The sequence below is a fragment of the Clytia hemisphaerica genome, unplaced genomic scaffold (genome assembly GCF_902728285.1).
Source record: "Clytia hemisphaerica strain Z4C2 unplaced genomic scaffold, Clytia hemisphaerica genome assembly, whole genome shotgun sequence".
Taxonomy (NCBI): Eukaryota; Metazoa; Cnidaria; class Hydrozoa; order Leptothecata; family Clytiidae; genus Clytia; species Clytia hemisphaerica.
The window spans coordinates 521,795-537,250 of NW_027104558.1; the positions used below are offsets into that span (position 1 = coordinate 521,795).

The following is a 15,456-nucleotide window of genomic DNA, read 5'->3' on the forward strand; positions in this document are numbered from 1 at the left end:
ATCTGTCATTTGTGTAAAAACCAGGCGGGTCGCTCAAGGCCGCGCAACTTTGGTAGCCTACCAAGGAGATTGACCTCTAGCCCTTCGGACTTGAAACTCAATGGTTGGTACTCTCTTTAAAGCATGACCCAGGAGACCGTAAAGGGGGCCTCGTAAACTATTTCACAGTCTGCTTTACCATATTTTGTTTATGGTTTACGGTCTGGTTTACCTAGATCACCTGCATCCAAATATAAGGATAAAGATGATGATTGGTCGATTCAAGGGTTTAGGGTGCTCTTTGTATACTGTATTCTATACAATTCGTTCATTAATTTTCAAGGCAAAGCAAGTAGTATCAGAAACTCTATTATCTACTATTTAGATGACTTATCAAACCATATAATGTGACTGTTAAACATCTGAGCACCGGAAGTTATAAAAATACTCGTTGTCAGTTGATACCGGATAATTGAAAACGTATAAACAGCTCCGACCAGACCACCTTTCATAACTAAATCGTCATGGTTGCAAACTCTTATAGAGTTTCATGGTTTATGAGAGTCCGTTTTATTTGTTCAGGACTAAACTAGCCGCTTGGTGACAATTTGGTCATAGTCTAAATGTTTTAAGACCTGTAAAGTCAATTTGAATTCGACATTGAAGTATGTTTTATGTCCGGGGGGTAATAGGTTTGCGAGATGACGGGTATGTCCAAGTCAATTTGCTTTTTTAATGGATTTTGTACCCCTTTTGGGGACATTCAGGGGTGTGAAAAAGGACCCTCATGACTCGCATATACCTGATATACCTGGCACCCATTTTGCCTAAGTACCCCCCCCCCCCCAGAGTTTTATGCATCAAATTAAGAAAATCTTGAGTATGGAGACATTGTTAACTTAAGGGACCATTTGTCTACATGCGTCTATCGTCTAGTTTAGTTTAACTTATCTACTAAGTGAGCGATATTCTTTAAAAATAATCAAAGATCATTTCAATCTACCCAGCTGGCACACAACGTTGTTTCGACGTTTTTCTAACGTTCACAACGTCCATGTAACATTAGAAAAACGTTGAAACAACGTTGTGTGTCAGCTGGGTATTCTGAGGAGCTAAACTTTCTGCTGAGATTTCTAGACAAGGAAGCAATTTGAACAACCTTTGCATTACTGAAAAACCTTCAAAAAAGCAGTGTTTCTCATGAATCTCAAGTGCTCAGGATTTATGACCAAAAGTGTCCATTAGAGTATAATTTGCTTTGCAGAACGTGTATACACGACATTTGTGTCTAAACTGTGATGTGTGAACAGTGAGCACCCTCCTGTTTTGTTCAAATATCGCAAATCGGATAAAAATTTAAAACATTTAATCTTTATTGATAGTGTTGCATAGAGAAAAAGTCCCTCAGTTTACGGGGTGTGTGTCTTTACTTGAAAATTACACAGACCCATTAAAATGGAATATTTACTCATAAAGTTATAGGTTTCTAATCTATGGACGAAACAGTGATGATTTGGGGGTGAAAAGCTATAAAGTTTTACCCATGCAAAGATGAAATATTGACTTCTGGGGAGACTTTAAGCCTTTCAGGTGAACCATTTTAAACTTGATCCCTGTACTAAGTATATGTGACCGGAAGAAGCAAATTAGTCACCTACTAAAAAGTTTTTCTCGTTTTGAACCTTCTCGGATTTCATTGTTTCACTGTTTTTATTTTATATCGATCAAAAATATTCCATAAGACAATGAAAGGCCAGAGGACCTTAAAGTACGTACTTTTTAACAAGCATCTCGTATTTCTTTAACCTTTTTCCAAAATGCTCTATTTATTTCGTTATCAAATCAAAAAGCTTTTCCAATGATATCATAGACTAGCAAACTAGTCTGTTAATTAATCATGTCAGAGGGCGGGGACATAAAGGCGGCGGGTGTTTGCTAGAATAGGAGCTGCGTAGGAGAACGAGAAAAACTTGGTGAGAGGCTGCTGCTGCTGCTGCTGCTGCTTTCAGCCCTTGCCGCCGACAAAACTTCTTCCTACGCTTACCTAACTCCTACGCTCACTTTTTCCGCAGGATACCGTTCCTGTTCGACTGGCGTGTCAGTCTAATGATATCTTTGTTAATCTCAATTCAAGTTATACAAAAAGTTTTCATATACAGTAACCACCCCAGATGCACAAAGGGTTAAACTACAGGAAATTTGAGACATGTTGAGACGCCGACAAGAGGGTTTTTTTCTACTACATACCAACTTCAGGCCCAGTGGAAGTGGAGAGACTCGGGAGACTTTAGCCTCCCCACTTTTGAGCAAATGAGATTTTCATCTCAATACCTATAGGGAATTTTTTCTCGTTTTGAGTTCCCACTTTTACAGTTGTTCCGCCGAGCTGTTCTGCAACTTCATTATAAAATTATTTCAAGTTTACTCGTAACTTTTGAGACTAGAACTGGAACTGTATTATTAATATTGCAGGCTGTTTGTGGTTATTCCGGGGGGATTACTAGGGTTGCGAGCTGACGAGAGGGTGGGGGTGCCGCCCCCCTTTCGACTCTTGGACCCTTACTGGGACTAAAAAGGAAAAGACGAAGGAGAATTTTGGGAATTTTGCGACCCTTAGTGGGACAAATTTCCCCAATTTTGACCAAATTTCGATATTTCCGGGGGTGAATTTTTTTTCTCCGACCTTTAACGGGACTGAAATTTGATTTTCTGATTTTTCCGACCCTTAGCGGGACTTTGGAAATCCAAAAACAGTACCCTCAATGGCGGCACATACCGTACCCTCCATTTGCCTAAGTATCCCCCCGGTAGTTATGAGGCAATAATATGATTTAATTGAACTAGAGATTTTCCTGTTACGAACTTTTGTGGTTTCCTGTTTCCTGACCATAAAGCTTATAAACTTTCTTCCAAAAAAGGTTTTAAAGGATTTCTCTACAGTGAACATTTTTTTCTTACATTTTTATACCTCATAACTTGAAAATTCTAACAAACAACTCACTTTATCTAATCTATATTTTTGTGTCATTTTTGTATTTGATTGTCAATCTACTTATAATAACCCTCCCAAAAACAGTACCCTTAATGGCGGCACATACCGTACCCTCCATTTGCCTAAGTATCCCCCCGGTAGTTATGAGGCAATAATATGATTTAATTGAACTAGAGATTTTCCTGTTACGAACTTTTGTGGTTTCCTGTATCTGACCATAAAGCTTATAAACTTTCTTCCAAAAAAGGTTTTAAAGGATTTATCTACAGTGGACATTTTTTTCTTACATTTTTACCTCATAACTTGAAAATTCTAACAAACAACTCACTTTATCTAATCTATATTTTTGTGTCATTTTTGTATTTGCTTGTCAATCTACTTATAATAACCCTCACCACAGTAATGTCTCTATTGATATTTTCTTTTCGTAGACTCCTTTGGAATGTTTAAATGCCCTCAAATATTCTTACATATCTAAAAAGGAAGTAACTATTTTTATACTCGATGAAAAAAAATTCAGTAATTATCTGGCCTTTGATCGAGCCGTCTGAAATTGCCAAACTGATGAGTTCAACTTACGGTTTTGAGCGCTTTACGCGTTCACACGTTACTGTTCCGTTTCGCTCCAGTATGATTTACGGATCGAATGTGTTCATATTGGTTTCGGAACGCTTCGGAGCAAGAAAACAGAGCAGTTCCGTTTCGAGGAAAAGAGTGGAGCGAAACCGTTTCGATCTGTTTTGCTTTGTAACGTCTTCTTTTTTGACGTTTCGAACTTTGACGTTCACACTTGTTTCGGTACCGTTTCGTTTCGGAACGGAACGGAACCGTAACGTCTGAACACGGTCTTAGACATGCTTATTTTCTCGGCCGACACAAATCAAAATCTAGAAGAAATCTGAAAATTTTGATGACTAATTCAGACGTAGTAGAAAATGGGCAAAAAATAACGGAAGGGACATATTGAAGTCAGTTTATACTTAGGGATGGATTTTCTAAAATCGAGAGTCAAATATTGTCCAAATTTTACCAATTTTAAGTGCTCTTTATTTTGCATGATATTGTCGATTTAGAGTAGTCTGAAAAATTAAGAACGCATTTATAAAGAACATTTTCGGCTGAAAACTGCCAAAAAAATAAGCACATCCAGGCTTAGCCAAGTTTTAGGTGTTCTAATAAAAAAAAACGTGTAACCCATATTACTTCATTACACGGATTCTAAACGACTCCGGTCTAATTTTGACACAAATTTTACGCTAATTTTCAATGCAAAGGATATTTTTTGAAAATTGATATTTAACAATTCCTTTTTCATTTTAGCGTATCTTCAACCGAGACATTTTTGGCCGCTTGATTACTCAACATGGGTACGCGAAATTATCGAAAACAAAAACCCTACAGTACAAGGACGGAGTACGCTCAGTGTTTCGGGTAACGGTAACGGATTCCTTGAGTTTTCACCGCTCAAGTCTTCAGCTAACTTAGGTAAGAGTATACGAATGTTGTCATTTTATTTGGGCACAAAACTCCGTAGATTACGTGAAAGTTTTATGGACGAGATGGAGTTTTTACATTTGGTTGGTTGTTAACCTGTAATAAAACAATTTTCTTACTTTTTCTAAAGAACGCGTCATTTTTATTACTTCAAATGACCAATTATTAAAGCATCTTATAAAAACTCCATCTCATCTGAAGTTTTTATAGTACATTTTTTTGTAAGAACACTATCAAATTTTTGTTAAGGCTTCGGGGCTGTTGTTCTTGTTTCTGTGGAGTATTTGGAGTAACCCTGGCAGAAAGAGTGACGCCCTCCCCCTTCCTTCGGGTAGATTATTGAAAAGCCTTCGTGGGTCGCCTCAAACTGCCTTATTTCTTTAGCCCCTTGAGCCTCAATTGTTGCTCGGTAAAATTGAGGTTTGTTGGCCTTTTTCCACTAGCTCTCCTTTTTTTAAATATTTTTGATATAGTTCCAGGCATAATATTGACTTCTTTGCGGGTACCCCCGAGGGGGGGGGCACTCGATCTGAAAACGACCATACGTTCGGCCCAAAATTTGGCTTCTAAAATCGGACCCTTACAGTGCAGTGAATTTCCATGAAAAATCATACCCTTACGGTGCTCTTTTTCAAAATTTCTCGCCCGTTTTTTTACCAAAAAATTGGCCTTTTATGACAATTTCCTACCCTTACAGTGCAGTTCAGTGCAGTTTTGTAATTTCCTACCCTTACAGTGCACTAGCTGAACTATGAAAAACCTACCCTTAAGGGCCGAACGTCTGGTAGGTCATTTACCTTGAGTACCCCCCCCCCCCGGGCGGGTACCATATTTTCTATAAAAGCTCCTATTAAAGCTGGCGGGCATAGATTTTTCCAGGGTTCACATAGGTCATTGGAAAGCTTATTCAATTTTTTTTCTTCATCTTTACATTTTTCAGGTTCATTCCAACATGCTTGTCTTGTTGACCCAGCTAACTGTAACAAAGGTTTGACCGTTAGTTTTTGGACTAAATTAACATCTATCAAACGGAGCTCTTCTAAAGAAACATTCCGATTTCTTGGAGGAGTGACAACCTTGGTTGGTCTCCAGTTCTTCTACGAAGTTGATGGAGGTATAATTTTCATCGCTTCATTAACCAGCTTTATTAACCCTTTCCGTGCCCATGTTCGGTATATTTTTCATTTTGCCTGGCGGCTAATATAAAAATAGACAAATATACATGCCATCGGCTGCTCAAAATACTTTTTTCATTTTCTCCCGCCGAAAACAACTGCATCGCCTTGAAAATCTTTGTCAATTTATTTTGCCATTTCTCCCCCGTGGGCACGGAAAGGGTTAACCATCCTAAAGTATTTATTGATGTTTTTGTTTGTCTCTTAATTTACCACCCCTGCCCCCACCCACTACAAATACCTTAAGGAGGTGAATTTTGGCAAGAACTAGTTTTAGCGAACAGTCAGCAACCATGTACAAATTTTGATTAGGCGAGGAAAGTTTTTTTCTAGGCACCAACTTTGGCTAGACACTAGTTTTTCTAATTAGGCAAGAACTAATTTCAACAAAATTAGTCCTCTGCCAGGAAAAGTTCACTTAAGGTTAGTAGGTCCCAAACTGGGCATCAATCGAACAAAGCTTACCAAACTCGCTATATAAAATGAACAAGATACAAACTCTCACTATTCTAATTTTGTATTGACCTCGTGTCCAGGATGTTGTTTGATTTTTTTGTGTTACTTTCAAGGATAAACCAATCAGAAAACTGATTGGGCTTTTCCAGAAGAAAACCGTGCACCCCCTGTTGAGGAGTCCATTTCTATTCCAAGGGGGTATGGTTTGAAATGCAGTGGAATTCCATATCAGTAGACAAAAATCCGTCAAAAATAAGTGGAATTCCATGGGGGTAATGAATGAAGATCTGTAAAAATTCGGAATTCCAGAGGGGTATGATCCTAAAGTTGCCTGGAATTCCAAGGGGGTAGTTCACAAAAGGTTGGAGCTCCTCAACAGGGGGTGTACGGTTTTTTTCTGGAAAAGCCCATTGTAGATTTATAGGTTCACTGGTCATGCACGTTTTTTTTATAAAAACATCCAAAATCTTTGAAGCCTTCAAATGTTCTTAACTTTTTTAGTTTTAATCCTTAACAAATGTTCTTATTTTCACCATTTTTTGAGCAATTTTGTCCATTTTCCTAAGAAAATGGGTGTATTAGAGTCCCCGAAGGCTTTAAAATGTTCTTAACTTGTTCTTAACATTTTGGCCATCGAAGCCTAATGTTCTTATATAGTTTGTTCTTGTAAAAAGAAAAACGTGTATTATAAATAAAGTTTTTTTTTCAGGAACGAACAAAATCATTGCTAAATGGTATTCGAAAGATATTCACAGTTCGTCCGCAGTCATAAAACCCAACACGTGGTATAACGTCATGGTCACACTGACTCAAAACCAAATGCAAATGTATGTGGACGGACAGACTAAACAAAAAGAAAAATCCGTTAATTTGAATTACAATCCGAAAACCGTTTTGGATTTGGAAATCGGACAATATCCGAATCTAGTTTTCAACCGTTTGACGGCGTTTAAAGATTCTAAAGTACAAATGGATAACTTGGTGATCTGGGACCGAGTTTTGGGAGAAACAGAACGCAAGAAAATACACGTGGTCGAACTAGGTTTGTATTTGGTGATCAAAAAGATTTAAAGGTTTTGTTTTTACATAAGAGTGATATCGTTTGATTACTCATCAATTTTAATTTACATGTTTTTTGTAGCTGATGATTGTAAGCATGAAACTTTAAGTTCTACATTTTAAAAAAAGTTTTGACTCATCATTATTGTATTGCTCCTTTACGTAGAGCACTGTCTTTGGTGAAAAAAACCCACCTTTATCGCTACTATTATAACAATAGGCAGACACTGTCCTGATATGAATATGTGTCGACATAAAACGGGAACACTTATGTAAAAACAAAACCTTTAAAACTTCACTGGCTCTTGCATCAAAACAATGATAAGGAAATATTTCGTTTACTTATTATGCTTCCATGTGTTATTGTTGTGATGCTGGAGTTTTTTTTCAACATAAAATCTACTGACCTTTATATATCTCTGGACCAAGCTATATCCGCCATCTTTGATCGTTTTTTTTTTGAATTGGTACCCGTAAAGAAGCCACTACAGTGTTCAAAATTACGTCTACCGGCGCTACATCATCAAAAGTTTTCAAGGGAAAGTAGATCTAGTGCTCTCGATGCATTTACACCGCTATTGAGTAGTGCCGCCATCAGGGCACCAGTTTAAAAAAAAACTCCGATCACAGATTTTGCTTGGCCGGGATTGAGAAACTTAGTCCAGGGTATATAAAGGTCAGTGATGACATCGTGTCAAAAAGGTATTTTGTTTTTTTTAGTCTAATTAGGTACGGATTAGCCTGAAATGCAAAATTTTGTTGTTGGTTCACTTTAAATCGATCTTTCCGAGCGTTTACCTTTTTCTTGTTATATGCACAAGACGTTAAACAGGTTTATTGGGGATACTTTGGGTCCCTTCAAGGGAATGAAAAGTCTCTCTAAGAGTCATTTCTTCGCCGGATTATCCCTGTAAGATTAACTTTTTCGCAAAAAATTCAGTTTTTCTGAGGTCCAGTCCGCAAACACCCTACATTCTTCTACCCTGGTATTCCCAGATTTTTTGCTGCCATCAATAGCACTGAAGCCAGCTGGCACACAACGTTCTTTCAACGTTATTTGGACGTTGTGAACATTACATAAACGTTGAAACAACGTTCAATGCCAGCTGGGAAACTTCCACCAAGTATTGTGATTCTTATTGTTGTGATGTTGTGGCTTTTATCTTTTCAGGTCAGATCGAAGCAAATTGTAAGAACTCGAACGATAAATATTTAATCACGTGGAAACAATTAAAAGACCCTTACCAACAATTAAGACATTTTAAAGTCACGTGGCTAACTGAAGAAGGAATGCAGTCGTCAGCAACTTTTTCGAATACAAAGACCCTTTCTGCTCTTATTGATGGCTTTGGTAAGTTTATTTGAAATGATGGAATTTATAAAATTGTTTCTCTCGATTTTGCTTAGCTATCGAATGCGATCAAAGGGACCGATGCCGTAGCTTTCCTGTGGGGGGGGGGTGTAGGCCATCTTGAACTTAGTTTCAAAATATTTCGTGTTTAGAGACTGCAAAGCCTCAAAATGTTATTAACTTATTTTTTCTATCCTTATGTTCTTTTATAGTTTGTTCTTATAAAAAAAACGTGTACACCCATCTACCGTATGAAGAGGCAAAACTTTTTACGATTCTTTTAAACTGTATGGCTAGTCGTCTACACCACAGGGCCTGAATAATGCACACAGCCTAACGATAATTAAAGGTTTTGCTTACTCATCAATTTTGATTTACAAGCTTTTTAACATTGAATTGACACAAATGTGAAGCAAGATTGGTCAGAAAGAGAAAAAGAAAGCATTATTTATTCAGTACAATGAAATCACTGTCCTGATATGAAACATGTGTCTGTAATGAAACGGAAACACTTATAACCTTTAAAACTTTTCTTTTTTTAGTTGGGAATGTCAGTTATTCGTTCAAAGTGGTTGCTTTCACCACGAGCAATATGTTTGTTGAGCATAGTGTTAAATGCCCTGTTATACAAACTAGTAAGTAGACTATTCATTGACGCTGCAATCTGCGTCGAAATATATTGAGAATATTGGATATTTCCTTGTTTTTTGAAATTTGAAGTTCGGGCGAGAAAGTCGCTTTTGGCCTAACTGTTAAATGTAATTGAATATTGGGAGGCGTTTTTCGACTTCCAGGCTATGAGACTCATTGTACCATTTAAGAATTTTTGAAGTCTTAAGTCTAGCGTTTAAAGTCTAACTTCCAACCTAAGTTAGAGTGGTTCCAAATCGTTTGTGGTTATACGATTTCGTGGGAATTTTCCTTTTCTCAAATATTATGACCATTATTGTGGTTCGAGAACTAACCTAATGCCCAAACTGGCCTTGTAAAATTTCACATTTTACCGTGACGTTTTCCTTGATTAAAGTCAACGCCAATTAGTTTTGAGTTCATCTGAGTACATTAATTTCATGGTACCAGCAGATATTCCATTCTGCACGAAACATGTGCTGATCTAAAGGGGTACCGCGCTATATTTATACAAAATCTCGATGAAAAAATCAAAGTGCTGAAACGTTGGAAGATTTTCTAAAGAAGCCATGTCTATTGGAGCGAATACCGTAAGTTGGTCTAATGTCGACATCCCTCATCTTATTCCGACACCTATTTCAGAGATTGGAAAATAGAGAAGGTCGGAATCACTGATGGAAACTGAATGTTTTAAAACTCTTTTGTCCATCAGAGATTCCGACCTTCCTAATATTCCTATCTCTAAAGAAGGGTGTCGGGTGTGCGCAAGAAGAAAAGCAATCAAAATTTCCTTGGTGATTAAAACACAACCAAATTGTTTTTAGTCATAACTATATCATCTTGATCTAGAGCTGAAACACAACGCCGAACCAAGTCCATCTAGGTTCATTTTTTATTTACAGCGGAGTCTCCATAATTCAAACCTGTGTAACTCGAATGTTTCCTTAACTCGAGCGAGTCTTCCCGTCCCTTCAATGCCTCATAAACCTTACTCCATAACTCGAAATTCCTTTAACTCTAAAAATATTTGCGTTCCCCATGCGGGTTCGAGTTATGGAGACTCTACTGTATAACCATGATAGATGAATGTCGTGTCCAATTCGGGAATGTTTATTCTCATAATTTTTCCTAAAGAATCAATGAAATAACTTTTTCTTTTCTTCTTTAGACAATAAATTCAGACTGTCTTCGGTATCTCCCACAACTGCCACAATATTCTGGGCGGCTCCTCAGCCACAGTACTCTTATGAGGTAAGATGAACAAAATCAAAATAATCAAGCGGAGCTAACCTCGTTCCCCGTGTATTATCGGCTTTTTGATGTTTACTGATGGCGCAAGGGGTTTTGAGATGGGCTGACCCTGCTTGATGATAGAACCAAAAATTTTTGCTCAGGCTCTGGGTTGTTCTTAGCTTTTTGAAATTTTTAGCCTTTTATACTCAAAAGTATAAAATGTGTTTAAAAACTATTAAAATCAGTACTTTCTAAGTAATTTCTGACATCTGAGGCTTAGGACTGTTCTCAATTTGTTCTAAGATTTTGGCGAATTTTGCTCTTATAAAAAAGCGTGTAATGGCCGCCGTTAATAGGGTCGATATTATATAAATGTTCAAGCCATTTTTTAAGGAAATTAATTTGAGAAACCTTCGGTTGGGACTGATTATGGGCTAGCCAAATATTTCATTGCCATATAACTTAAACGCATTTGTCTCAATTTACTCTGTATTCCCTCTACCCAGTTGTACGATTTGTACAATTTTCACGTCAAAAGTGACTGTAGCATGAAGGTAGAGCATCCAGCCACGGTGTGCAATGTTGTGGGTTTGACCCCCAACCGGTTCATACCAAAGATTCCCAAAATGGTACTTGATACTTCTCTGATTGATGCTCAGCAACTAAAGAGAAGGATCAAGGGTAAGTGGAACAATCCAGGGAAAGTAGTGGCGCCCTCCCCTACTTTCGGGTAGACAGCTATCGAAAGAGGAGCCTTCGGGTCGCCCTCGACTGCGGTCGCAAACTTGCTTTACTTATATACGATTTGGAACTACTTTTTTTTCCTTAGGTTCGTTTAGGAGAGATGCAACTTGTATCAAGTAAGACAACAAATCCTTTCAAATACGAAATCCAAAACTTGGATCCAAACACGTCTTTCAAAGTGACAATTGTACGAACGAAAATGAGTTCAGTTGAAGGTGATGATAGCAATGAAAGTGGAGAAGTCGTTGAATTTATTGGTAGCTTTACAACTAAAACTCTGGGTAAGCGATGATTAATATAAACTAGCTGTTCCGACGTCGTCCAGCATTTTAATGTTTTTCAGAATTCAAAGCTCGGGCGAGAATTGCCCACTTTCTTTCTTTCATTGAATATCTCGATTTTGGAGGGGTTTGGTGGCTTCTAGACTATATTCCAAGCCGTTTTGGAGCAAATTTGAGCTTTCAAATCCTGAAATCCTAAGGTTCTAAGTCTTCAGACTCAGAGTTTAAACGCTACTTTCCAACTGTAGTTTAACACGCTTAAAAATCATTTGTTATGTTTAAAATTTCGCAGGGAAATCCCCTTTGTCTCAATTTTTTTCTCGCTTTAATCGCTTTAAAGGTTTTATTTTTTAGATAATAGTCATATGGTTTGCTTACTCATCAATTTTATTTGTCACTGATTGGATCTTTTGCCCTTATGGCAGTGACATGTAATTTATTACAATACATATTAGAAGATTTTATGATAGTCATCATACAAATTTGTTCGAAATTATGAGAATTTCGAGTTATGGAAATTGGTTTAAAAGCATTTTCAACTGAAGGGTTGTTTGAACTTGTTCGAGTTAAGGAGACATTCGAGTTATAGATGTTATAGTTATGAAGACTTCACTGTAGAAATATTTTGATTGTTTTTCAGCATCCTCCTTCAAAACTTCTGTACAATCTGGCAACGTTAAAATCAATACATGGAACACCTCAACTATTCACATGGTATTACATCCTGAACTCAAGGGAAAGCCAATGACGTAAGGCATATCTGTAACCTCCTTATTAAGGTCGCTTCCCACTCAGCATTTTATGGTCGTCGAACAAGGCGCACATCTCGGGCGCTTTGGTCGCTGAACGCTTTTCCCATTCCACTGATCCAAAATAAAGGGGAGATATGCTGCACATTTTTTCTTTTTTCTATTGTTGATATCTTTTTGCTCACGGTACAAGAGAGTTAACTCTCTCTTCTGATTGGCTATTTAAAAAAGAACAATAGGGAAGCCGCACAGCCTAGCGAAATAAAGTTGAAAAGTTTCAACTCTTGTTGCACTAGCTCAAGGTGACAGCCTTTGAAGGCTTGATTTATGTAATTTATGCAATAATTAAGCCGCGCGCCTTGTTCGACGACCATAAAATGCTTAGTGAAGTTAAGTAAATCGGTAAAATCACGAACGAGAATTTAACAGGCTAGTGAGTTTCAACCAATCGAATTTCGTATTTTCACTAGCCTATTACATTTTTCGTCTGTCGTCGTGATTATCCTGGTATGCTTAACCTCCTTATTACAATGTAAAAAGACATTGATTATTGACAAAAATATTTTACACTGAATTTCAATCAATTTTCTTGCAAACTAAAAGAATATATTGACCGTCCGTCAGTTTTTTTGTATTGACTGTTCATTACTTACTATTGACAGCTGGCAACAAAATAATTGACAGTCCATACAAAACATTGAATGTAAGATAGGAAAATATGGATGTTCAAGACAAGCACGCTGAGATTCCACTGACCGGACAAGCCGGTCTTTTTACGAGCTTAGCTGAAAATCTAACTAATCTCTCCACTTTAGTAGTGAGAAAAATTGTTATACATTTTTATACATGTTGACTTGATTTAGTAAAATGCATTTAGTAAAAAATGGGGCACCACTTTCAAAAGTTTTGTTTGGCAGGGATCGAGAAACTGGTAATATCCAGGGAATATAAAGGTCATTGATTTTCTCTTGAGTTTAGATACATCCTTCTCCAGAAAGAGCTCTACAATCCAAGAGCAAGACCCGAGAGACGTATTCCGTGGACAAATGTTAAAAATTCGTGGCTTGATTTCACTCTAACGAAATTGAATCCTAACACATGGTATTCATTTGATATAGAGTTACGGGACCGAGATTCGAAAGAGCCGGGACCAAGGATGGCGAAACCAATTATTTGGCAAACCAAAGGTGAGTTATCTGGAAATGTCCCAGAATTTGGATCCTTCTACGTCCCACCGACGCACCGAGACAGGGCTGGTTTACTCAATTTAGAGTATCAGGAGTATTCAGAGTCTCAAGGCTGTCTGGAAATCACGTGGGGACAATTGAATTAGATTACTTTTCCAAAAATAACAATTTCCTTTAAAAAATGTTTAATTTTTTACGTTAATTTAGGAATTTTTTTTTTTTCAAAAACGTTCGTTTAGAAAATGTGCACTTATTCCACTTTGGAATAACTGTTTTTTGAAGATTTTCAGTTGTTATACCACCCCGTATAAAATTAGTTTATTAGTATAAAATGTGTTCACATAGCACATAATAACTGTATGAACCCCACCTGGTTACTGTTGAATCAGGTTTTTGTTACTGTTAAATAGACCTTTTCATAAATTACGTTACGAACATCACTTGCCTCGTTTTGAAATTATTGTCATGGTAATTTACTCCCAGTGGATTTTATTAAAACTACTTTCTATTCATTAAAAAAATTATTTATCGTCTCAAGGGACATAATCACCTTGGCAATTGTTTGAATACGAGGTAAGTGATGTTGGTGACGTAATTTATGAAGAGGTCTATTGATTCGTTCCTTTTTTAGCTCGATTTCCGTCAGAAGATTTAACCATCGAACTGAATTCAATCGCTTCAAATTCACTTTCGATTTCCATAAGACTACCATATGAATTTTCTGCTGCTTCGCATATCAAACTCACTGCTAATCATGTTCCTTCAAAGAAAATTGGTGCCAAAGGATGGAAAATTCCATCAAAAACTCAGATTTTCAGGTGACTGTTACCATCATCACCTTATGAATAAGTTTTAGTTCTATTCATGATATACACCACTGCGATGTCTTCTGACATTACATTAGACCCAACAGCTGATTGGTTGTAAGTGACGTAAATAATATGTCAATACGTCACTTTCAACCAATCAGCTGTTGAGTCTGTGGAAGATATTGGAATGGTGCATATCATGAATATACGAAAACTGTGATCCCTGGAAGGATTTCTTTAGCTTGTTCTTAAATTGTTGAGCGAGGAAGGCTAACAAAATCTTCTCTACTCTGTTTTAGATTAAGATTGCTCCAGGGGGTGAAGAAAGCTCCTGAATGGTCTGAAAATCCAATCCCATAATTCACTTTGCACCATTAACCAATTAGTTGCTACTTTCTTTGTGTTCAGCTGTCTTAGCTGATATGCGACATTGTTTTCAACGTTGATCTAACATTCCCAAGATTTTATGTGGTATATGGTTTACTGTATGCTAAGAATTTAGACTTATATAACACAATAAATTGAAGTTGAGATTATAATTGTTTGTTATTCAAAGTTTCAAAGTTATCATTTATTCGTAGTACACTGTGCGCATTGTATTTTTGATAAAAAAAATCCTGTATGGACAACTCAGCGATGGAGTATGGTTAATAAATAGCAACACTTCTCTCGTCGTCTCCCCTTTCTCACCCACTCTCAAATCAGAAAAGACAATGACAACAGACCCTCTACGGCAATAAATTTTGAAATTAGCCGTAGTTACTAGTCATATGTAATAAATGTAAATGTGTGATTCATATTCTAAATTTTACCTTTTTAGTTTATCAGCAAAGAACAATTACACATTGGTTAGATTGGTGCATCACCAGAAATATCAGATCTTTGCTCAACTTGGGAATGGTGTTGAGTTTGGGAATTCCTCGAATATCATTACAGCCAAGACTGATGGTAAGAATATAGAAAATGAGATAATACTGAAAAGAAAGGATCGAAAAATGTAGTGAAGATCTTTTTCTATGAAGTCTGAGAGTTTTTAGGGGTTTAGAATTCTTACTAAATAAATAACTAAGTAGATTGCAAAATACAGTAAAGGTCTTTTTCTAAAATCTGAGAAATTTTAAGAAAATAAATTACAAAATATTTCTAGCTAGCTAACCAGTTTAAAGGACTTTCAGACGTTCAGACAGAGACATTATGCAGCTAGTAGAATACCTTATATACAATTATAGATAGACTACAACTTATAAAAACTAACGTTACCACAGTTCTAGGTAAATGAAAGAACTTTTATAAAACTCATTTTTATTTAAGTTTCTT

General features: G+C 36.9%; 1 protein-coding gene across 3 annotated transcripts in view; it reads left to right on the forward strand.

Annotated features, from left to right (window-relative positions):
* LOC136822979 (uncharacterized) overlaps positions 1-15,456 on the forward strand; it is a 55,989-nt gene that overhangs the window by 13,584 nt on the left and 26,949 nt on the right. For all 3 annotated transcript variants that reach the window (XM_067079281.1, XM_067079283.1, XM_067079282.1), the window contains exons 2-12: positions 4,292-4,456; positions 5,406-5,579; positions 6,806-7,138; positions 8,327-8,506; positions 9,049-9,141; positions 10,305-10,387; positions 11,199-11,394; positions 12,035-12,143; positions 13,122-13,330; positions 13,962-14,148; positions 14,960-15,087. In XM_067079281.1, the coding sequence (XP_066935382.1) occupies positions 4,292-4,456; positions 5,406-5,579; positions 6,806-7,138; positions 8,327-8,506; positions 9,049-9,141; positions 10,305-10,387; positions 11,199-11,394; positions 12,035-12,143; positions 13,122-13,330; positions 13,962-14,148; positions 14,960-15,087 (1,857 nt within the window). The remainder of the gene's footprint in view (positions 1-4,291; positions 4,457-5,405; positions 5,580-6,805; positions 7,139-8,326; positions 8,507-9,048; positions 9,142-10,304; positions 10,388-11,198; positions 11,395-12,034; positions 12,144-13,121; positions 13,331-13,961; positions 14,149-14,959; positions 15,088-15,456) is intronic.